Source organism: Strix aluco, chromosome 11 (genome assembly GCF_031877795.1).
Source record: "Strix aluco isolate bStrAlu1 chromosome 11, bStrAlu1.hap1, whole genome shotgun sequence".
NCBI lineage: Eukaryota > Metazoa > Chordata > Aves > Strigiformes > Strigidae > Strix > Strix aluco.
The window spans coordinates 2,158,886-2,181,907 of NC_133941.1; the positions used below are offsets into that span (position 1 = coordinate 2,158,886).

Consider the following 23,022-nt stretch of genomic DNA (forward strand, 5'->3'; position numbering starts at 1 on the left):
GCTCAGGACCTTCGTCCACACCCTGAATTAACATTTCCTGGAGGCATCACGCCCCCTTGTCCTGCTCTTGCCCATGGACCGCTGCCTTCCAGCCAGCAGGGCACATCCCAAGAATAGTGAATGATTTTTCCTATTAAAAGCGGTACAGTCCGTCAAATTATCCCGTGTAAAACAGTGACTCATTGTCCCCTCTTTAGAGTGTGTTTCTTGGCTAGAAGGGGACAGTCGTTAGTGCCAGGGAGCCTGGCTGCCGTTACCATCCAGTTGTGCCACACAGCCCTGGGACTCTGGAGAAGCTGCAAGGTGGTGATTGCTGCAAACAAGGGTATTATTTTTAGGGGGTGGCACCCTCCTTTCATCTCCTCCCCAGAGGAAGTTATCTTGGACATCTTGCCCATGCACATCTTGTAGTGGTGCAGTCGGGGGATCCCCAATACTTTCAGACCTCTGTGTTTGTAGGAACTGTGTGGTTTGGGGCTGGAAATGCTGCAGAAGGGTTTGCCCCAGGGGACAGTAGCTGTGAAGCATGTGCCTTTGGTGGAAGGAGGTTGGAAAACACTCCTTTCCCTCTTGTCCAAGAGGTTTGTACAGCTGGGCCTCCTCAGAAGTGAGAAGTGTCACCTCAGATCACTGCCCAAGGTACCCCTTCTGAGGAACGTGGCTGGGAAGGAGGTACTGGGGGTGCTTCAGCAGCAGAGGCAGGGGCTGGGGATGGGGTGTCCCATCACTCTTCAAGAGCCATCTGTGGCTGCTTGGAGTTGACCTTAGGAGAGAGTTGGCTGTCATGAGACTCCCCTGCAGTGCTGGGTCCAACTCTGGGGGCACAAACATCAGAAAGACACGGACCTGCAGGTCCAGAGGAGGCCACGAAGATGCTCGGAGGGCTGGAGCCCCTCCCCTGTGAGGACAGGCTGAGAGAGTTGGGGGGGTTCAGCTGGAGAAGAGAAGGCTCCGGGGAGACCTTAGAGTGGCCTCCCAGGACTTAAAGGGGCTACGGGAAAGGTGGGGAGGGACAGGATGAGGGGTAATGGTTTTAAACTGAAAGAGAGGAGATTTAGATTAGATATAAAGAAGAAATTTACTGTGAGGGTGGTGAGACACTGGCACAGGTTGCCCAGAGAAGCTGTGGCTGCCCCCTCCCTGGAAGGGTTCAAGGCCAGGTTGGACGGGGCTTTGGGCAACCTGGGCTAGTGGAAGGTGTCCCTGCCCGTGACAGGGGGGTTGGGACTAGATGATCTTTAAGGTCCTTTCCAACCCAAACCAGTCTGTGATTCTATGATTAAGTAGCTTCCCAGAAAGCCAAAAGGATAATTTGGGGAAAAGAAGAAGATTTCCAGGGGAGGAAAGTCTGCATGAGAGGGGCTGGTAGGACCCTTCCATTGGCTCCACAGGAACGGGACATGTTTTAGCCAGGTACTGGAGAAGAGGAAGAGGGTGGACCACTATGCAGCCTTCATCCCTCTTCTGCATTCCTGCCTCATCTTGCCCTGAAATGTTACTTTATCATGGTGGCTAAAACAGCACTTCTAGGTGACCCTGGTGCCTGTGGTGCTGCAAAACCTCTTTCTCCCATGTGCAAATATGTGCAGGTTCATCCGTCTGAGCGGATGGGAGAGAAGATTTGTCTTTTGCTGCTGCAGCTTATGGTGCCTGTTCACAGGCTATTTTCTGGGTAAACCTCCTCATGTGCATGTCCTATCTTGCCCCGCTCAGGTTTGCCTCCAAGCTGCTTTTCTTTGTGTTTTTTTCCCTCAGCTTTGTGGGTAACCTCCTTGCAAGGCATCTCTGTTTAGCCCTCTGCAATTTCTAAGTGCTGGGAGGTGAGTGGAGGCTGGGAGGGGGGGTTAATTATTTGGTTTGGCTGTTTGAAAAGGGCTAGGGAGGATGGTAGAAAATATGTAGCAGTGGGGAAAAAGCCTGAGCTAAGCTTTCAAGCATCCCCATGCTGCTGGGACTTGGTTCTGTCTGATCCAGCCAAGTTCAAGTCACTCGGTTGGTTGAATTTCTGCTGAATGAAACAGTGTGAAGTCAGAACCACGTGAACTGCTGTCTGGATCATTCCCCCTTCCCGTGGGGAGCAGTCCCAGCAGGCTGGGCTGCTGGTACCAGGGTGTCTCTGGGCACGATCCTGTGCTTGGCTGATTCAGCAGGACCTCTAAACATGGGTGTGTTGCACCACTTGAGCCAAAACTTCCAATGACCTGTTGCTCAGCCCCAAAGTGAGCAGGTAGATGTTTTCCAGCCCACTGTGTCGTGTGGGTGCCGCTGGGGAAGTGCCTTATACAAACCCATAGCAGCAGTCTTGTAATGGTAAGAGAGAGTAAATACCCTTCGTTAAGCCCTCTGATGGACAAGCAGATGAGCTTCAGGCTCAGGTGTGTGTTTTACTCCCCATCCCTGCAAGAACAGATGTTATTTTGGTTTTCCGTGCTCCTGGGGCGGGGGGGGGGGGGGGGTGACACCGGTGACAGCTGCCAAGCTGCTGCGATGCTCCCTGTGAGAGATGGCACCTGGCTGGAGATGGGGCTTTGCCATGGGGGATAACTGGGCTGACAACATCCAGGTGGTGGCTGTGCTTGAAAATAGGGTTGTATGGCCCAAAACCAAGCTACCTGGAGGCAGTTTCTGAGCCTGAGAGTTAGGATGCAGTGCTGGTGAGAGGAGACACTTATCCAGTGGTTTGAGAGGGACAGTTGAGCTTCCAGGTCCCATGCCAGTGCCTGAGGGTTGTGGCTCAGCTGGTGACATGGGGAGATGCCATTAAAGGACTTATCCAGTGGTTTTGCAAGGGACAGGGATGTGCCTGCCTGCTGACCTGCTCAAGGTAGCAGGAGCACAGTGGTAACTAATCCTGCCCGTCTGATATGCTACATTAGCCTGGCTGGGTTACCTGGGAAGGACTTGCTCCAGGTACCCTCGCAGGGGTACAAGCAGCTCCAGACCTCAGGCTCCCTGTGGAGGTCCTGTTGCTAATGCTGCCATTGCCCATCCCTCCAGGGAGACGTGTACAGGGTCAGGGTGTTAGCTGGGTCCTGCTGCAGACGCGTGGGCACTCTGTGCAGTTCTCGGCTGTCCCTAGATAGTCAGCTCGCTATAACGTCTGAAAATACTCTGGAGCAAGCGAGGGGAAGGTCCTGCTGCTCCCCAGGATGCTCCAGGTTGTCATGCTGCTGCAGGCAGCAGGAGGGGAGCTGGCAGGGGGAGGCCTGACTGAGAGCAGAGGATTATTCCCTTTCCCTAACAAGGGAGCAGAGACAGGCCGACAGACTCTACGCCGCCTCTACCTCAGCAGAGGGAAATGCAGAGGCAGCCAGCCTTTTCCGAGGCTTGGCCATCAGCAGGGGAAATACTGGAGGCGGATGGCGGTGGGTCTGCCTGCGACCACGCTGCATGGAGCTCTGTCAGGTGGCAACCTGTTGCCCACGTCCACCTAACCTCCTGCACAGGAGAGTCACTTGCTGCTCACATGCTGCTGGGAACGAATGATGATGACCTGTGCCTGCTCTGAGCTTCTTGCAAGAGGACATTGTCAGGAGGCAGAACAGGCTGAACAAGCCATAACTGCGGAGAAAAACACCAATGCAAAGAGAAACAAAGATGGGAAGGGCAGCAGGGGCATTTCCCGAGCTATGGAGGATGTTGGTCTGGAACAAGAAATGTATGTTTGTATTGTAAATATTAGTTACAGAGTTCTGCGAGCTGATGCCAGCTCCCCTCCGTCACTCCTCCTGCTCACCACTCGCTGGCGCAGCCCCAGGATGAACAAAAGAGGTCAGACACAGCATTCGCTCCAAAGGGATCTGTTGGCTGCCACGTGGAAGCTGTGCAAGGTGGGGGCCATCGCAGGTCGATATCTGAGCTCTCCCCTTCCCTGTAACGCAGCTGCTTGGGGAGCAGTGCCGTCCATGGGAGAGGCCCGGGGAAAAGATCAGAAAACATCTCTTCTGGTTGTTCTCCACAGGGCTGGCTACTTTTTGCCATTGCTTGTGCCCGTCTGAATATTGCTGTTCACCCTGAAATGCTCTGTCTCCCCAAAATGTTTAGTCCTGTATGTGCTCTGCTGCCAAGTGTACCTGCCAGAATGGGGCATGGATGCTGCCCCGCTACCTCTGAGCATGCCCAGGGGGCACAATCTCCTGCCACTGGAGTGTAAACAGAGTGCAGATACCCATCAGCTGTCCGGGGGGCAAACCTCAGCTCTGGTGATGTAGGAAGAAACTTGGTCTGCTACCTGAGAGAGCTCCTTCCAAATCCTCCCAGCCCCAGCAGCTCCTGCAGGCCCTTGGCAGAGGCCTGGAGGCTGCCAGGCAGGTCTGAAATGCCTCGTGTACCCCCCTGGTTCTCCTGCTGACCCCCTGCACGCCCAGACAGGCAATGGTTGGGGCTGCACTGCAGAACAAGCACTTGCTTGAGGTCTTTGTACACAGTCGTCGTGCTGTTGTTTCACTTTTGGGGGCAGAACGGGCCCTGTCACGTCCTGCAGATTCTGGAATCAGTGTTCTTAGCTGTGACTGATGTTCTTGGCTCTCTCCCCCAGCTCCCATGTTTGCACTGCCACTCTGCTGGCATCCTCAGCCAGGTCTCTGGCGTTTGCCATCCACCCCAGATTTCCCACACTATGGTCTCAAGTCCCGTGCCCCACATCCAAAGCCTTTGGGACGTTCCCTCTTCCCTTGCAAGCCATGGGTTTTGGTTTTTATTCCCAGAGGTGCTCCCTTCACTCTGAAGATGCGTGAACACTGGAATTGCCACGCTTTTTCACAGCTGAACGCAGCGTGCAAGAAAGCAAACGGTCGCTTATTTGGTCATCTTCTCCATCAGAGAGAGGTCACTGCCTTCAGCAATGTTAAGTCAGTGGGTCTGGAGTTTGCTGTTGGATTTTGGTGTTTGGGTTCCTGCATCACCACATCATCAAAACATCCGTTTTGTTTTGAAAACTATCCTTTTTAAAAAAACAAAGCAACAATCAGCTCTTGTGCTTAGGTGAAGCAAATGTGTTCTCCACCAGTACGAGCCCAAGCATAAAAGCCAGAGCTTTCTAGAATTAAACTGCTTCCTTGAGACCAGCACTGTTCGACCCAATAGCTCTGATCCTTCCAAGCAGGGCTGCTCTTCACGCGGACCACTGGCCGCTGCCCAGGGGCTCGACTGCTGCTTCCATGTGTGATTTCTTGGTCTCTGTGCCCTGGACCATCCTCACACAGTTGAAGTGTCCAGCTGCCAAGCAGGCTGCACGTCCCAGGCTTTGCTATCAAACTGGGAGGGAAAACTGAGCTCAGACTGCAGGAACTGGATTTATCACTGCTGCTGTCAAGCTCTATTTTCTTTTTCTCTCTTTTTTTTTTTTTCCTGTTGGATGTTAAAATCGAAAATTGGACAGATTCAGCAGCCAGTGGCTGCAGTTTGCGTTTGGCTTTGAATAACGCAGGCTCAATATCCTCTCTTAAATTAGATGGCAGGATTCTTCTCCGGGTCTCCTGGGTGCAGTCATTTTAATAGCGAGGAGCCTGTCTTCGTGAAGCACGGCCGCGTTTGTGCAGGCAGGGCCGAGCGAGCCATCGCTGCCATGACTGATGCACTCACTCATCGCCCGTGACAGGTGCCAGAGAGGAGTCAGCAAAGTCTGGAGAAGCTCACTGCGGTGCCCACAAAGAGATCCAAGTCCTTATTTCTGGCTCTTCCAGTGACTGATTTAAAGCAAGTGCTGATCTCTTTACACTGTGGAGCTCTGTGTGTCGTTTCCCCTTTTGATAAAACAGGGTAGTACTGTTCTTATTTGTTTCCCGCTGTAAATTCTTCTTTCTTCTGTGAACGCCATTCAGCTGCACACATGCCATGTGTGCCAGGCAGTCCATTCGTGTCACCAGTGACCTGTGTTCAGATCCAGAGTCCGTCACAAATGTGAATCCATCACTAATGTGACATGACGAATTTTGGATTCACACCCCACCTCCACCAAGTTCAGAGCTTTTTTTTCAGTCTGAGAGAGATCATCCCCTTTCCAAGAGGGGCTGCCCTGAGAGCTGGGACTTCCTACAGTACAAACAAGCAACTATCCCACTCACCCTCTGGGAGTCACAGGATGTAATTAACACTCAGACTGATCATTTTGGGTAGCCTGGCTACAATTATTTTTTCTCTTTTTTTAGGTTTTGCACAGACACAACAGGAAGCAAAGCTGGGGCTGTGAGACAGCAGCGGGGAGACAGTGGTGGGGTCAGGATTAGCTCCTTGGGGCCTCTGGGGTGCATACTCATGTGCAAGTATGCATGCTGTCTCTTCACTTCCCTTGGCTGGCGACCACTGAACCTCCAGGTTTTAACCCTCTCCAGCATTCCATATTGGAGAACACAAGTGGAGCTTTTGGCTCCTTGTGGTCCCAGGATCCAGCCTGGAAAAAGCCTGAAAGCTCCATCCTCCAGCCCAGAAGGAGTTGGGATTCCTCCTGCTGCATCTTGGCCAGACTCCCACTGATCTGGGGTTTCCAAACCTCTTCTGATCTGGCACCCGAGCAAGCGGGCAGGAAGCTGTCCTGCACGTGAAACACCTCCCGTCCCTCTCTGCCAGCCAGTTCCCCGGGGGATAATCACATCCCAGCTCAGCTCTAATACACATCCAGCCCTGCCAACTCCCCACAGGGCAGCGAGTCCTGGGATCACCTCGCAGCCCTTCTCACCAGCTCTGGATCTGCCTCGGGCCCAGGAGAGCAGAGCTGTCTGTGCTGCCGGTGAGGGTCACCAATGCTATGGATAATAGTATTCATGCTTTTTTTGCTGCTACAGCAAATACCTCACCTGATACGTTTCAGGACTTCATTTGCCTTTTTCTATGACTGTCACACTGGCAGCTGGTAGCCCAGAACTAATGCATCTGGGACCTCCTGCCACTTCCAGCAGCAAAGTAGCAGAAACTGCTGAATTCCAACACTGTGAATTAAATTCTGTTGAATTTCCACTCCCTTGGTCCAGGATGAAGCTTTAGTTTCCCTGTTTGGTGTTTCAGTCTCCCCCTGCCATGGCAGCCTGTCTCAATGCTTTGTCTGTCATCAGTATCTTTCTATTTTTATGTCAACTCATTTCCGAAGTACAGATCCCAAAGCCAATCGAGGAGATATTTTACTAGAAATCCGCCTTCTGCCGAGCATTTCCCATTTAAGCACTGCCTGCTTTCCAGTTTCTTCTGTCCCTTACAGTTCACCTTTTAAACTTCATCTGCTCTGACTGAAGTACTTGTTTCCTGTGGTATGTCATATCTCATGCGTTATGTATATCTAGGTGAGGATCTACCACATATTCTTGATCTACAGAAACAGCTTATTTTATTCACAGATGAGGTTGCGTGGGTATAAGCCGCGCTTAGTAAATGCCATGTTGATTTTATTCCCCTATCCAGTTGCACCCACATCTTTTAATTGTTTTCTTTCCTTCAGACTGTTTTCTAAAGCCTCACTCATGCTGATGTCAGCCTAGCAGGCTTGTTGGTGCCGGAATCCTGTCTCCTAGCCAAACTCTTCAATTCAGGCGCTGGATTTGCTGTTGTGGTTGCTGAGAACCTCCCTCCGTAATCAAGAGTCTCCACAGCCAAAACAGCAAATTCTTTCACTGGTGCTTCCAGAAGTCTGGAATGGGCATGATCCATTCTTTCCCTCAACTCACACATGTCTGGCTGTCTTTGTGATCAGCTAGTACACCTAAATATTCACAGCTTTAAAATCTATTCCCTTTTCCAAAGACAGCTGGCAAGTGATGGAAACCCCGCTCCTGCTGCGGTGTTGATGTCACACCGCTGCAAGCAAATAGTTTTGGTTTTGATGGGACAGCACTAAAATCTGGGCTGTAGGGGGGAAAGGAGGGATGGAGCACGTTGCCTTTTTAGGCTCTGAAGGAAAGACTGAAAGCACTTGTAGCACAGAAGATTCCAAAATGTGCCTGAGCTGCCTTTCAGTGATTTCTGGTCAATGTTACTGCCTTTGCACGAGGCTTTTGGTCTCTTGCTCTGCATCGCTCCTATTCCCTTGCCTCATCCTTCGAAGATGCAGAGAACAAATGTGGTATTTCCTCCTGCCTGTCTCAGTGAAAAACATTTTGGATTTGGATCACGGACATACACTGTCTTGATACTTGTTATCCAAATGGTGATCCAGCAGCTGCCTAGGGTTGATGTTTTATCCCCTTTAGAAACTTGATATACCTTGGCGAAGTGACATCCTCGCTTTCGGATGCAATTGAGGCGATGCTCAATTTCCAAGGGTTACCACTGCATGTGGTGGAATCTGGGAACCTCGGGAACAAGCTATAAAGTCAGTAGGAAAGACAGGATGCAAAGATCTTGGCAGCTCCCCTGTGATGGAAGATCCTGCTGTACTCAGGGCCATGGTGCCAAAACGCAGCATGAACCATTAATTTACTCTGATGATACTCCCTCCTCAACACTGTCATATATTTTGGTATTCCTTGGCCTTTCCAAACTTGGGAGTCCCAGGAGCATCCCAGGGATGGGTAAGCCAGCAGTACAGGGTGACTGACCCACTCACAGCATGAACGGGTGGAAGAAGAGGGATATGTAAATGCTGTTGCCTACCTGCCCCCTTCTTCCCTCCTTCTGCTCACAGTCCAGGCTCTGTCCCAGATCTAATAGAAGAAACAGGCACAGATCAAGAATCGAGCCTTTCCCCGGTGAGGTGGTTGGGATGAAGCAGCCAGGGAAGAGGGGTTTTGTGTTCAAATTAGGGCTGAGCTGTGTTCCTAGGGCTGCACAATGGGGACCTGGGGTCTGGCGACGGGGGGAAGACTGGGAGAGGAGTGCATCAGCAGAGATATTACAGAATCACAGAATCATCTAGGTTGGAAAAGAACTTGAAGATCATCTAGTCCAACCATAAATTGCAGGTGCTGGGGCTGAGGGATGGTGAATGGGATGGCTGCAGCTTGGGGTCATGGGGCAGAGCTGTGTTAGGTGCCAAAGCCTGGTCTTAGAGGGGCTGGACTCTGTTAAATCACTGTCTACAGCCTCCCACTGGCTCAGCCTACCGCTGTGATGGCCCATGCTGCTCTGCTGGGTGATCCCAGATTTTTGGGGGGTGCTTTGGGCACAGGTGGGCTGGACTTGCCTCTGTTTGAGCTCACATTGCCAGCTGCAGGCGTTGGCAGCTGTTCTGACCCCGGCCCTGCAGAGGAGGGACACGTTGGTCCCCACGGGGCACACAGATGGGTGCTGCCCCCCGCGTGCACCGTGCTGAGCCGCACACGTCCCACTCTGCTGCAGGGTTTAACACTGTTCAAAATCCATCCTTGGCCCAGCCAGCACCCCCTTCGCTTTTCTCCTCGGGAGCCGGGTGTAGCACGAAAGCAGACGGTTCTTGGGGGCAGGGGGGGAGACTTCCTGCGGTTGGAGCCTCGTACAAACCTGCCGTTGGGCCAGACATTTGCTCTGAAGGGTTTGGCGAGAGCCCCAGGCAGGGGATGGTGTCATCGCTTTGGAGAGCAAAAGCTGTCAAGATGCAGAGTGGGGAGCGCTGGCGGCTTCCTCCTGCCAGCTCAGCGCTCCCGGGCTCCTCCAGCCACACGGGAGCAGCCTGGCAGCTTTTTTTCCTTTTTTTTTTTTTTGTTCTTCCCTTTTTTTTTCTGGAACCCTGTACAGCATGAGCATAGCAGGGCTCCCAGGGGGTTTGCTGCTATCCGGAGAAGATGCCTTGTTCTCTGCCAGATCTTGTGCTGGGGAAAGGCTGGAGGAAATCCATTTTGCAACGTTTCTGCTGGGGCTGTTGGTGAAAGTCCTGCGAGGTGCAGCAGTCCCTGGCCAGGCTTGTTCCCCTGCCTCAGCAGCACCAAAAGACGCAGCCCAGAGCAGATAGAGCACAGATCTGACCTGCCCGACCTCTGCTCGCTCCGCGCTTTACTGCAGATTTGCTTTTTGTTCACCCGAAAGAACCTCCTGCCGAGCCAGCCCACTCCTCCCAGGCCATGACCTGACCCTGCACTGGGCACCGAAGCTTTTTCCTGGGATGGCGTTTCCACGCACCCCTGCGCAGCGCCAGCATAAGCAATTTGCATTTCTAGCAGCTTCAGGGCAGCCAGAACCACCCGGGGTTTGCCTACGTCCCTCGTAAGAAAGGTTCTGGTTGATGCACGTGTTAATCTCGAAAACAAACGCCTCCACGCTGCTTTTACTAAATATAGGACAAGTGTCTGCTGCAGCGCAGGGCACTTGCAGACAGCCCACAGCGGGGTCACACTGCTGAATCGAACAGGAGTTTATCAGCCCCAGCCAGGAAAGGGACTCGAGTTTAATACTCTCTGCTTGCAGATTTGAGCTGCAGTGAGTTGAATTTTCAAGGTCAATCTCATTCCCTGTCATTTGCGGAGGACTGAGCTTGGAAATGTGAAACAGGGCTCCTCTGGGACGAGCATCTCAGCCCAGCGCTGCGTACGTTGGATCTTCCGCTTATCTCTCGTTAGCACAGATGGCTTTTCACCCCCCTGTGGGGTAACTGATACAGGGGATTGAGGAAGAAACCGTCCCTTCTCGTTGAGCCACATCTCGATCAATCCAGTGCTGCAGGAAGTGTCATTTCCCATGAACGCACAAGCGTACATGCACTGCTGATGGATTCTTGTGAGGTCAGGCAGTCATTTCCCCCTAATTACAGCTCCAGGAATGAACAGTGTTCAGCTTAGAGCCTGGTGACTGTGTGCTTTGGAGCAGTTTTCATTTAAGCAGAATATAATCACGTGAAAGTGAAGATGGAATTTGGATTTTTCCTTCTGGTTATTTTGGTTAAAAAGATGCCATCTGGGGCTTGTATAACTAATTTGGTTTTGTTTGGTGATGGTCAGTGAACGAAAAGATCCAGAGCCCCAGACTGTCATGCAAAAAGTCTCCGTGTGAGAAACCTTCGTGTTGCCAGAAACAGTTTGTGAGCAATGCTTTTCCCTGCACCACATACATCCCTCTGAGATTGCAGAAGGGCCCTGTAGGAGCAGGAACTTGGAGGACTGGAAGAACCTCCCAGGCCACAATCTCCCGAACAATGTGTCCTATCATCCCCTTCAGAAAAAACATCATCTTCCATTTTAAAACTCAGTGTGGTTTCTTCTGTGGAAGCCAACTCCAGGGCTGCACAACCCCCATGGTTAGAAACCTTCTTCTCCCATGAAAACTGTCGTGGCATCCTCTGCCAATGAAGAGGGTCAGGTACAAGAAGCAGAGGGTGGGTGAGAGGTACTCTGCACACGAAAGGCTGTGCCCCTGCCGTGGCTGGCTCCGTGCATTAGGTTTGGGACATCCAGGCCATGTGGTTCTGCCCACGCTGTGCTGGAAACATGTCCCCGAGGCTGAGGGATGGCAGCTGAAGCGGATACTTCATAGCCTGGAAGGTTGTTGCACCCCTGCTTAATTTATGAGCATGAAAACTTGAGCATCTGTCACCGACTGGGTGTCCGGCACCGTGTTCATGGCTGGCCAGATCCAGCCTTGGGTTTGGTGCTGCTGCAAATAGAGCTCTGAAATCAAACCAGCCAATCTGCATGGCAAGGAAGGGGCGAGGACTGCTTGGGTGGCTGTCTTCAGCTTCAAACACTCAAGGAGATGCTGTTCATTTAGAAGTGGGGAAAAAAAAAAGCAAATAAAAACTTGAAATGACTTATCAGTCAGATGAAGCATGTCTGTTAATTTGTCTATTAATGACCGTGTCTCTGAGCCTGGAAATGCAAACTCCAAGCCCGTGGGGGCTCAGCACAGAGCTGCTGGTGTTGGATCTGCCCCTTATCTCTGCCAAGCACAGACGCTGTCTCGCCGCTGACAGGGCCGTGGCGATGCTGGTTGGGGTCCTGTCACCTCCTGGGTCATTCCCTCGCCAACGCAGTGGCAGTTCGCAAAAGTACATGGATCAAACTGTTCCCATTTGCTCTTGAAATTGTAACAAGATGTTACCTTTATTTATGGTCTTTTATTTGTTTAAAGGTTGGGTCTGGACCTTTTGAACTGTAACGGCAGGTTTTGTTAAAAAGCAAGAGGGAGGGACAAGCGTTGCTTGAGCACCTTCTCCCACAGCCAAAGCTTCTTGGGGATGTTGCCTCATCCCAACTTGGGCATCTCCAGAGAGGATGAGGGAAGCAGCCCCTCCCAACTCCTCTGATTTTTCTCACTCCTTTTCCAGCCGCAGAAGATGGGGTTATGAGATCCACCTGGCAGGGGAAGGCCGGTCGCAGCCCACTCCAGGCCCTGTATGAGAGTGACCAGGTAAGGGGACAGGGAGAGGGAGATGGCAGGGGTGAAGAGGGAGTGGGGCACTGGGGGTTGGCCCCTTCTTCCACCCCTCTGGTGCGCAGGGCACTGCACTGTCTCCAACCACACCCAAGGTCCCCACACCTGAACCTCTGGCCGTGTCCAAAAAAACCCACACCGCTCTGGGGAGCAATTGTTGATAAAAAACTGCTTATGGCCCTTGCTGGTACCTGGGCAAATGGTTTCATCACCAGTGGGCTGAGCTGGGAGATTTTGCCATCGGAGGATTTGAAAGCCAACTGTGGGCCATCACAGCAGGGCAAGAGCATCATTGCTGCACTTTCTGAGCTAATAATTGAGAGATGCTTCTTTGTTGGGTGCTCTATGTATACACACACACATGTATATGCATATATATACATGTATAAAGCTGGACCCAACCATGAAGGATTTATAATCCTGGGACATCTCAGTCCTCTCTGTCACCGCTCCCCTCCAGGTGGGTTTAGCGAGTCCCTCCCTGTGTAAGGGTCTGCTACAGGACAAGCCACGGGCCAGCGCAGGGCAGAGAGCACTTGCCTTTGGCCACTGAATGGGAGCTTGGGGATTTGTGCTTGAAGCTGCAAAAGGTGTGGTTTTTCCCTTCTGCTGCGTTTCCCCCCTGGGCGGGCAGTTTCCCCCCATGCAACCAGCCTTGTCTTTGCAGAGGGATCCTCGCCCACAACTTCCCCGCAGGAAGTGCTGCAGGAAACCACCCTCCAGCTGGTGCAACGGGCTGGGCCATGGCCACATGCCCCAGCCACCAAAAGTGCCCTGCACCTCCCCATGTCTACAAGGCCACCATCCTCCACGGCCTGCAGGAAGCAGAGGGCAACACTGGTGGTCCCTGCAGCTGGCTGCCGTCCCCACTGCCGCAGCCAGATCTCCTTCCCAGTTGTGTTGCTGTCTAGGATGATGCTTTTATGTCTATAAGCAGCCACATTACATTTGTTCTGGGAAAAACAGCAAGCGTGGACTTCCCTGGCCACCACGCCGAAAACCCGAAGGCTGCTGGCATGCTGTGGTGTTACTTCCTTAAAAGCGATACTTAATTTCTCTGGCTTTTAAAGAGAAGGAAATGAAGGGAGCAATTTTGCTCTGAAATAACTGCAAGACAGGCACTTATTCCAGTGGGCGGCTGTTGAAAAGCAGTCACATTTATCTGTTGCCATGCCTGCAGACAGTGTCTGTCTGTCTGTCTCTCTGGTCTGATAGTTCTGAATTATGCAAGTGCAGGGAAAAACACCTGAAAAAAAAAAGCACATGGTTAAAATGCAGCTTTTTTTTTAAGCACTTACAAAAAGCACTGCCAGTTTTAAAGGGTGATGGGGAGCCTCCAAAGAACCAAAATTATTACTGAAAGGCTCCTCTTCAGCTATGATCATCACCACCCGAGGTGCTCTATCTTTTTCATGTATCAACAATGTCAAAGTCATCTTTTGCTGGCAGTTACAAGTCTGTTGACCTGCATTTCCTCCATCTGAGCATTTTCCCGTATCATCTCCCTCTTGGAAGGAGCGGGAATGGGATGCTTTCTCCTGCCCGCGCAGGTTCCTGAGAAAGTGGTCACTAAGGTGACCTGGACAAGGTGATTTCTTTTGTGAAAATGAATCACAGAATCATCAAGGTTGGAAAAGCCCCTGAAGCTCCTCCAGTCCAACCATGAACCTCACACTGACCGTTCCCAACTCCACCAGATCCCTCAGCGCTGGCTCAACCCGACTCTTCAACCCCTCCAGGGATGGGGACTCCCCCCCTGCCCTGGGCAGCCCATTCCAACGCCCAACAACCCCTTCTGCAAAGAAATCCTTCCTAAGAGCCAGTCTGACCCTGCCCTGGCGCAGTTTGAGGCCATTCCCTCTTGTCCTGGCACTTGTTCCTTGGGTCAAGACTCACCCCCCGCCTCTCTGCACCCTCCTTTCAGGGAGTTGTAGAGGGCGATGAGGTCTCCCCTCAGCCTCCTCTTCTCCAGACTAAACCCCCCCAGTTCCCTCAGCTGCTCCCCACCAGACCTGTGCTCCAAAGTCATGAGACATGCGATCCAAAAGAGTCTTGAATGTGGTTCATGCCTTGCAGGAGGAGCTGTTTGCCCAGATGTTAGTGCTCCTCTGAAGTGTTGGATCATCCACAGGATAGGCAGTTTGTGTCAGGATCCCAGCTCATGGCAGGAGCTTTACAAAGCCCCATCTCCACAACGCTGCCTCTCCCGGGCTCTAGTGCCTCCCAAAACCCCTTATGGTCCCCAGGGAGAGGCAAGGGTGCACCTGAAGCTTGGTAAAGGATGTCCTTTGGCCTGCCTCAGTGATGACAGCTGTCAGCAGCAAGGATGTAGGGACCAAGGAGGTGGCCTGCCCTTGCCCTTCGTCTTGACGTTGCCACATCTCTGCCAGCTGCAGAGACATTAGCCGTGGTGCCCCAGAGTGCCAGCAGGACTGTCTTCATGACCACAAAGTGGAAACCACCATCATCTCATGACATGGGGGTTCCCAGCAATGACCCTGGATCTGAATGCGAAACCTCCCAACCCTCGTGAGCAAAATGGGCAGTGAGTGGGCAGGAGGAGGAGATGACCTTCCCCTTCTGAGTTCCTGGAAATAATTTCCTTCCGCAGTTCTTTTACTGACATTTTGGAATTTCTGATTAAAACCATGACAGGAAAGGTCATGTCCCCAAATCTGGAGGGTGGGGGGGGATTTCAGCTGGGGCAGGAGTCGGGGGATTCTTAGCTCCTGGGAAGCCAATACAGCAGCTGCCAGGCCTTGATGCAGGGGTCAGAAGGGATAAAGAAAAAGGACCATATGTGGAGTCCTCATCCCTGTAGACAAAGGAGGCTGGGACCAGAGCTGAGGCACTGGACTGGCCTGTGTGAAAAATGTCCCTCATGAGAAGAAACACAAAACCCTCAGGAAGGGTCCCACCACCGCCTCCAGCAGCATCTTGCTCCTCTCCATCATGCCCTGCCACCCCACTTCACCTCCAGCTCCCCACCTGCTCCCCAGGGTTCGACTGTCAGCGTTAAAAGACCATTTTTCCTCCACCTGTCTCCCTTTGCCTTTCCTAGGGCAAGCTAATGACCATCTCTCTTTTTTTTTTTCTCTCCCCAGTTTGAGCAGTCGTCACTGCAGGCAGTTCACCAGCAGAGACGGGAGCTGTTGAGCAACATCTGCAACCGTTACACCCGCAAGCGGCGTCTCCTGCGGCCGGATGACTTGCGGCACTTGGTGGTGGATGACACGCACGGGTTGCTCTACTGCTACGTGCCCAAAGTGGCCTGCACTAACTGGAAGCGGGTGATGATGGTCCTGACGGGGCAAGGCAAGTACCAGGACCCGCTGGAGATCCCCGCCAACGAGGCCCACGTCTCATCCAACCTGCGCACCCTCTCCGAGTACAGCATCCCCGAGATCAACCACCGCCTGCGCAGCTACCTCAAGTTCATCTTCGTGCGGGAGCCCTTCGAGCGGCTGGTCTCGGCGTACCGCAACAAGTTCACCCGCAGCTACAACACGGCCTTCCACAAGCGCTACGGGACCAAGATCATCCGGCGGCACCGGCAGGAGCCCAGTGACAAGGCCCTGGAGCGCGGGGACGACGTGCGCTTTGAGGAGTTTGTCTACTACCTGCTGGATCCTCGGACGCAGCGGGAGGAGCCCTTCAACGAGCACTGGGAGCGGGTGCACTCGCTCTGCCACCCCTGCATCGTCCACTACGATGTGGTGGGCAAGTACGAGACCTTGGCTGAAGACGCCAACTACATCCTCCAGCTGGTTGGGGCCGACACCAGCATCAAATTCCCATCTTCATCCAAGACCACCAGGACAACAGACGACATGACGGCCCAGTTCTTCCAGGACATTAGCCCTTTCTACCAAAGGAGACTCTTTAATTTATACAAAATGGACTACTTGCTCTTCAATTACTCCATCCCCTCCTACCTCCGCATCCGATGAGACAGGGGCTGGGGGGAGAGGTGAGGGAGAGCTGGGTAACTCTCATCTTGCTGCAATTCCTCTCCTCCCACCCTGTGCTCATCTCTCAGTTGACTTCTCCCCCCGTGCCCTCGCCGTTACGGTCTGTTCCACAACCTGATGCCTTGTTCGTGCATGGTCTGGAGGGAGGAGGCCTCTCAAAACACCAGGGCTGGAGCTTTTCGTTCCCTTTCCCTCCACCCTGCAACATGTCCAGGGGATGGTGGTGGGACCAGACACTGCTGGGTGGGAGGGCTTGTCTTGGCTGGGGACTTTCTTTTCACTAAGAGACTCCTCTGTAGATCCAAGTCTTGGGAAGGCTCCTCTTTTGGGCAGGATCCCTTCAGGTCTTTCTCCTCCTTACTGGGCTGTTTGGGGTGGACATGGCATCTTGGGGGGCAGGGTGGAGTGTGTCAGAGACTTGCCTAGAACCAGAAATAAAGCAATAATTTAATGTAAGTTTTCCATTTCGTTGAAAATTGCTCCCACCTTTTCTTTCCGCCTTTTTCTCCTCTGTCCTCCCACGCTGTCCCCCATCGCTGGGGAAGGCAGTTGGTGTGTTACTGTGACTACACATTTCTGCCTTGATAAAGCCTGGAGGGCTTTTTGTTCCTCTCCTTCCACGTGCCCTCGGCTGGGATGCAAAATACTCCAAAGAGAAAGAAAGGAGCAGGTTTGCAGCAGGTATGGGCTGATAGAGACATGGCGCTTTCTCCTGAACTACAGCAGCAGAGCACTCGGTGCCGGTGTGCGTGCGTGTCTCTGGATTTCTGGTCAAATCCAATAAATCCAGGCCCCACACCTCCTGTTTTTTAAGAGCAGGTGGTAACTGTTTTGCAAAGCCATGCGTACAGCGGGGGGGCAAGGGGTCTGCTCTGACAACATCGTGATGTCCTGCCCATGGACCCGTTGGGCTGGCAGCGCCAGCTTCTTGTCCCCTGGCACCGTGGGCTCCCACTTGGGGTGGCCACATTGCCCCCGGGGGATGGAGAAGGGTGCTGGGACAGGTTTGAGTTATAAACTGCTCCAGAGAACACTGTGCTAGGATGGGGAGATCACTATGGTCATGAAAAGGTGGTGCTGGGCTGCAAAGGCCAGAGAAGAAGAGTGTGTGTCTGTGTCTGTCTGTGTGTGTGTCTGTCTGTGTGTAAAAATTGAGAATAAAAATGGGGACAGAGACACCTAGAGGCAAATTCCCCTTTGCCTGGCTGGCTTTGGACAATTCATTCCTTGAAGAAAAAATGGGGAGGAGGGCGCAAAACACAAAAGAAAATGACAAACCCAGTCCTAGGATTTTAAATTAAAACCAGTCGAAGGAGCTGTATTTCTTTAAAACCATATTTCAGTCTTTCCTCTTTTCTGTTCAGCTTTGAGTCAGTGGCTGCCTTTGTAAATAAACACGCTGGTAATAGAATTTGCTGTGGAGTGTGTCTGCTGGCTCGGCTGCGAGCACTTGACTTATTAGTGCAATACAATGGGAGATTTTATAAAACCCCAGTGCTCTCAGGCTCTTTTAAGAAATAATGTTTTCATCTAACAACTTTCGGCTGTTATATCTTAACCTTTTTCCTCTCTGCCTCTCATTGGCATCTATACGCTGACACTCCCCCCTTGGTTGTTCAGTTTGGAGATGAAGTTTAGCAAAGCAATGAAAAAGAAAAGTAAATAAAATTGCTGGTGATCCTGGCAGTCTGACTGATTCTCCCAATCTGGACTGGAGATCTCGTGGAAACGGCCTTTCTCATGCTATCTTAGTATCTCCCTGTCTAGCTGAAACTCAAAGCACAAAAACAGATGATATGATGCAACAAATTTCATCCGCAGCGTTCGGGCTTGGAGTGCATTCCTCCTGCTTTCTCAGGAGTCTCGCATTCCCTGCTTCACACTGCCTCTGCTTGGAAAAAAATCATTGTTCATGTCACCACAAGCTCTTTTCATTGCTTTTGGTCATGAATCACAATTTGGGGTCAGAGTCACAAAGGGATGGATTTTTGGATGGATTTCTTTTTTTTTTTTTCTTTTCTTAAACACTGGTCCCTGCAGGTGGCTCTTCAAGCTGATGGCACAGACAGAGCATGGCAAGGACAGACACACAGACTCTCTCCCCATGGTGCTGCCTGTGGGTGTTGAGGCAATATTGGGCTGGCTGGGAGCCTTTTTGGGCTCTTTTTGGTGTGAAAGCACGGGAAGGGCTGACCCATCGTCCCAGACAGCAGCAAAGCCACACGAGTGGGGAGCAAATACAGCCCCCCAGCCTCAGCCATGGGCTGTGAAGGGCAATAAATACCCTGAGACTTGGTTTGTGACAGGGTCATGGAGGACCTTTGGAAATACCTACCTTTGGGCTTTTTCTTAAGAAAAACCCCAACCAACCAACAGCCACAATCCAACCCATTTAGGTCATACCCTTGGCTTTCCCCCTGCCCAAATACCACTTTCCAAAGCAAAACCTGCCCATGCAAACAGAAAATGGCCATTTTGTATTGCTGAAACAACCACCTTCAGCCCGGGCTGGAGCTTTCCGGGCCTTGGAAACGTTTTTTGTTTTTTTTTTTTCAGCCGGAGCCGGAGGGAGGGGCTCCGGGGCCGAGGGTGCTGACCCCCCCCCCCGCGGCTCGTACCGAAAAACACTGCAGGACTGGAGCAAAACGGAGTTACGAGGACACCGTGTGACTGGTGATCCCAACTACAAGCATTTTAATTTCCTGTATGATTTCGGGTGCTGGGAACCGTTTCTCTGAGGGGCTCCTCGTTGTTCGTGGTTTTTTTTAGCCGTTTCACTGCATCCCTTTTTCTTGCTAGAGGAGAAAATATCGAGGTAGTCTAGGTCACCTCTAAAGTGTAATTGGATTTGGTTTTATCCTCTATTTGGGACTGGAAGTGTGGCAGCACCTGATGGGCACGAAGCACAAGGAGATGCCTGGGGGCTGCCCCCCAAGAGCACGGAGCAGGGGCATCATCCCCACGGCCCTGCCTGAGCACCCCGCTGTGAGTGGGGAGTGTTTCCAGGAGGAAGACAGTGATCTGGTGATGAAGGGCACAAATGCACTACTAGGATCCCAAGCGGGGCCAAAATGCAGCCCTGCAGATGTGTCTGGTCGGTGGCGATGGGGCTTTGGTGTGTCTGGCCTGTGGGGCTACATACCGTGTGCTGAGCTGCCTTTTGGCCAAGGTTTGATGACAAGGGGAGGTGAAGACTCTTCTCAAGCAACCAGTGAAGACAGGACCAACCATCCCACCACGAATGAGCTCAGCCACTGTCACCTGGAGAAAGAGCAAAGGGATAAATGCAGGGGCAGCAGGACTTCTTTTGGTGCCCTTAAATACAAGCCTTACTGTGCTAAAAAAAACCCCAACTTGTATTTCTGCAGGGAAATGAAGCTCTGCCCAGGCTGGAGTCCTCAGTAGCTGTTTGGCAGCCACAGGTTGGGGCAGGAGAACCCAGGGTGGCCAAGGGAAAGCCGCCACAGTCAATGCTGCCAAGGTCACCCCAGCTCGGCAGCGGGAGCCCAAAGGCAAACGGAAAAATCCAAGTTAGACGGCTCAGCCTCAGGCAAGGAATAACCTCACAAACTCTTATTTAAACCCTCCCTTCTCCAACCTCCCCATTAAAAGTAAAAAAAACAGAACATGGCTGTTGTCATATTAAGTAGTGTTCAGAGTCACAGAGTGCCTGTGACACGCAGCCGACCTGGGGCGGGTGCAGCACAGGCGCGCTCAGTGGGGAGCTCGGGGGCAAGCGCCCACCCTGCCAGGCTGGCCCTGGGGCTTGGTGGGAGCCTTGGGAGCTGCTGGGGAGTGTCAGAGCACCAGAGATGAAAAAAACAAGAACAGCCTCACTTTGGTATGTTCATGTGTGCACACATATACAGTGTGAATAACAATTATATTATAATGTACAATACAATCATTGCAAATAACTGAAATATTTATAGGTGACAATACATGCATTATATGTAATATGTATATGTGTATAAAGTATGTATTACAAGAACAATTAAAAAGCATTTAAGACTACACTCACGTATGTTGAGTGATTATATTTGTATATGATTGCAATCACAGAATCACATTGGTTGGAAAAGCCCTTGAAGATCCTCCAGTCCAACCATGAACCTCACACTGACCGTTCCCAACTCCACCAGATCCCTCAGCGCTGGGTCAACCCGACTCTTCAACCCCTCCAGGGACGGGGACTCCCCCCCTGCCCTGGGCAGCCCATTCCAACGCCCAACAACCCCTTCTGCAAAGAAATCCTTCCTAAGAGCCAGTCTGACCCTGCCCTGGCGCAGCTTGAGGCCATTCCCTCTTGTCCTGGTGCTTGTTCCTTGGGTCAAGAGACTCATCCCCCCTCTCTGCACCCTCCTTTCAGGGAGTTGTAGAGGGCCATGAGGTCTCCCCTCAGCCTCCTCTTCTCCAGACTAAACCCCCCCAGTTCCCTCAGCTGCTCCCCATCAGACCTGTGCTCCAGACCCTGCACCAGCTCCGTTGCCCTTCTCTGGACACGCTCGAGTCATTCAGTGTCCTTTTTGGAGTGAGGGGCCCAAAACTGAACCCAGTCATGGAGGTGAAGCCTCACCAGTGCCAAGTACAGGGGTAAGATCCCTTCCCTGTCCCTGCTGGCCACGCTATTGCTGATTTGGTTTATGTCTACATGTGCATGTGCGTACATCATATTTTTTACAGAAACTCACGCATACCCCAGCATTGCCACAGTCCAACGGGGCTTAGCAGCTATCAGCGAGACAGCCCCTTCCTCCGAGTGCTGCCAACAGCTCTGCTCGCTCCAGCCTTCAGACCGTGGCGGGCTCTTTGCCTGGGCTGTGGGTACTTCACGCTGTGGAGCTGCTGGTCCCATCACTGGTGGCCCATGTGAAGCTGCTGGGTTTCTCCTTCAGTGGAACAAAACTGAGCTTCAGTGATAGGGAGGTTTCCTTCCAGAGCTTGCTGTGCACCACAGATTGGGTTGTTTACCAGCTGGAGGATTAAATAGACTTGCATTGAAGGGAAAAAAAAAAAATAAGTGTTTTCAAGTATGTCTTGGAAGTGGTGTTGCGCTTGAAGGACAAACTTGCTTGTGTTTGCTGGCTGGCACTTCACTTATCCCTGGTAAGGATGTTGCATCTCGCAAAAAGTAGAGTTTCTGGAAAAATACTGTATTAGGATGGAGGCAGTGAGTGGAAGCTGGTGGGGAGAAGAAAATAAATGCTTTGACTATCCCTGAAAACAAACCCCTGCTCCCACCTCTCTCTACGGTTGGTGACAGGCCCTTCCCTGCTTGCAAAGAGAAACCCTTGTGCAGTCAGGAATGAGGGAGCCCCTGAGCGACCTTCCTCCCCCCGAGGCGGCTGGGATCTCCCCGAGGTCCCAGCAGCCACCCCAGCACCCCAACAGACCGGCCTTGAGGTGGTGCAGGGCAGGCACCCACCCCCTCCCAAACTCCCCTGCCCTTCCTCGCCCCCCATCCCACAGCACTATGAACCTGAGATTTAGTTTATTTGGGGACAACCAGTGGCTGCCCTCAGGACTGAGTCTAAACCTCGCTGCCAATACAGTGTGAAGGAAAACTAAGGGAGATTAAAAAAAAAAATTCTGTTTTTTCTCTGCCTCCTACTACAAACTGGATAAGCTGGCTGATGGCTGCACAGGTCTTGGAGAATCCAGCCCAAAGGTGATTTTTTTTTTTATTTCTGCTTTATTCAAAACTAGGCAGTCTCATTCTTCTGCTGATACTCTACATTTGCTTTATTTCCCCCTAGAGATTAAAACAGGATAAGCCTTCCACTGAGGTCTCATACCATGTGGTGGCCAAACAGGCAGGTTGGCAGCCAAGGACTAAAGAGCAGCAAGAAAGGAGCTCTCTTCTCCCACCTCCTCCTTTTTAAGGAAGTTGCTTATTTAGGAGCTGTGAAGAATAAATACAAACAAAAGTCCCTGTCAGCTCAAATGGAGGTGCTGGTGACTGTGGTAGAGTGGCTACAACCCAGTGAAAAGCTGGGCACAGTAAGGACACAGCAGCAGAGAAGCCACGCCCAGTACTGGCTTAGATTAAAGACTGAAATCCCCATAAAATGTTCACACCCTACCTGAGCTCTGCTACCCACACAGGTTTGCTCTGAAGTCATGTGAATTTTGTGAAGGAAAAGGGAGGAAAGCAACCTCCTCCCCAAATCTCCTCCCCAACAAAATCATGCCAGTAGAACACCATGGGGAGCATAAAAGCAGGTAGGGCCTGCTGTGATGTACTGAAAGCTCTTAAAGCTGAGGATCCTGCAGGCATTAAGTACCAAATCTCTGCTTTTAAGGGGAGGGAAGGGGGACAATGCCTGGACAGCTCTGGGGCTGTGGGGGCTTCGCTCAGTGCTAGCGAGGCCCCCAGGGCCAGGGGGAGGGACACGGAAGGGCTGGGGGTGCTTCTTGGAGGAGCAGGTTCAGATGGAGTTACAGCAATGCTGATCCAAGCCATGCTCCAGGGTTACATATAGCCTTTGTTAGCAAAGGCCCTTTCTCATTTGCACAGGGAAAGAAAGAAAAGGAGGAAAGAGTAAACAGGCTGAACAGCCAAATAACTAGCCTTTAGCTGCCCTTAAAAAAAGGAACGGGAAAAAAAAAATCCCCTTTTATTGAAACCATTTCCTTTGGTTATATCATTTCTCTTAAGGCTGGAAGCAATTTTCAGTCTTAAGTGCACTCCTTGCAGTAAGTGCAGGAGCACAAGGCTGATGCTTGGCCGCCCACCAAGGGGTACCCAAGAGAACAGCGCGTCTTGCCGAGCCCTTTGTAACCTCCC

At 51.9% G+C, this 23,022-nt stretch overlaps 1 protein-coding gene and 1 long non-coding RNA gene across 2 annotated transcripts in view; one reads left to right on the top strand and one right to left on the bottom strand.

Annotated features, from left to right (window-relative positions):
- Positions 1-16,691, top strand: part of CHST13 (carbohydrate sulfotransferase 13) — a 31,793-nt gene extending 15,102 nt beyond the window's left edge. The window contains exons 2-3 of the mRNA XM_074835636.1: positions 12,158-12,240; positions 15,369-16,691. Coding sequence (XP_074691737.1) covers positions 12,158-12,240; positions 15,369-16,214 — 929 coding nt within the window. The 3' untranslated portion in view covers positions 16,215-16,691. The remainder of the gene's footprint in view (positions 1-12,157; positions 12,241-15,368) is intronic.
- On the bottom strand, positions 16,524-22,574 carry LOC141928036 (uncharacterized). The gene is made up of 4 exons (XR_012624652.1): positions 22,031-22,574; positions 20,933-21,416; positions 19,378-19,496; positions 16,524-16,657 (listed from the first exon to the last, which is right to left on the bottom strand). It is a non-coding gene; the product is annotated as an uncharacterized LOC141928036 (long non-coding RNA).
- Between the last annotated feature and the right edge of the window lie 448 nt (positions 22,575-23,022).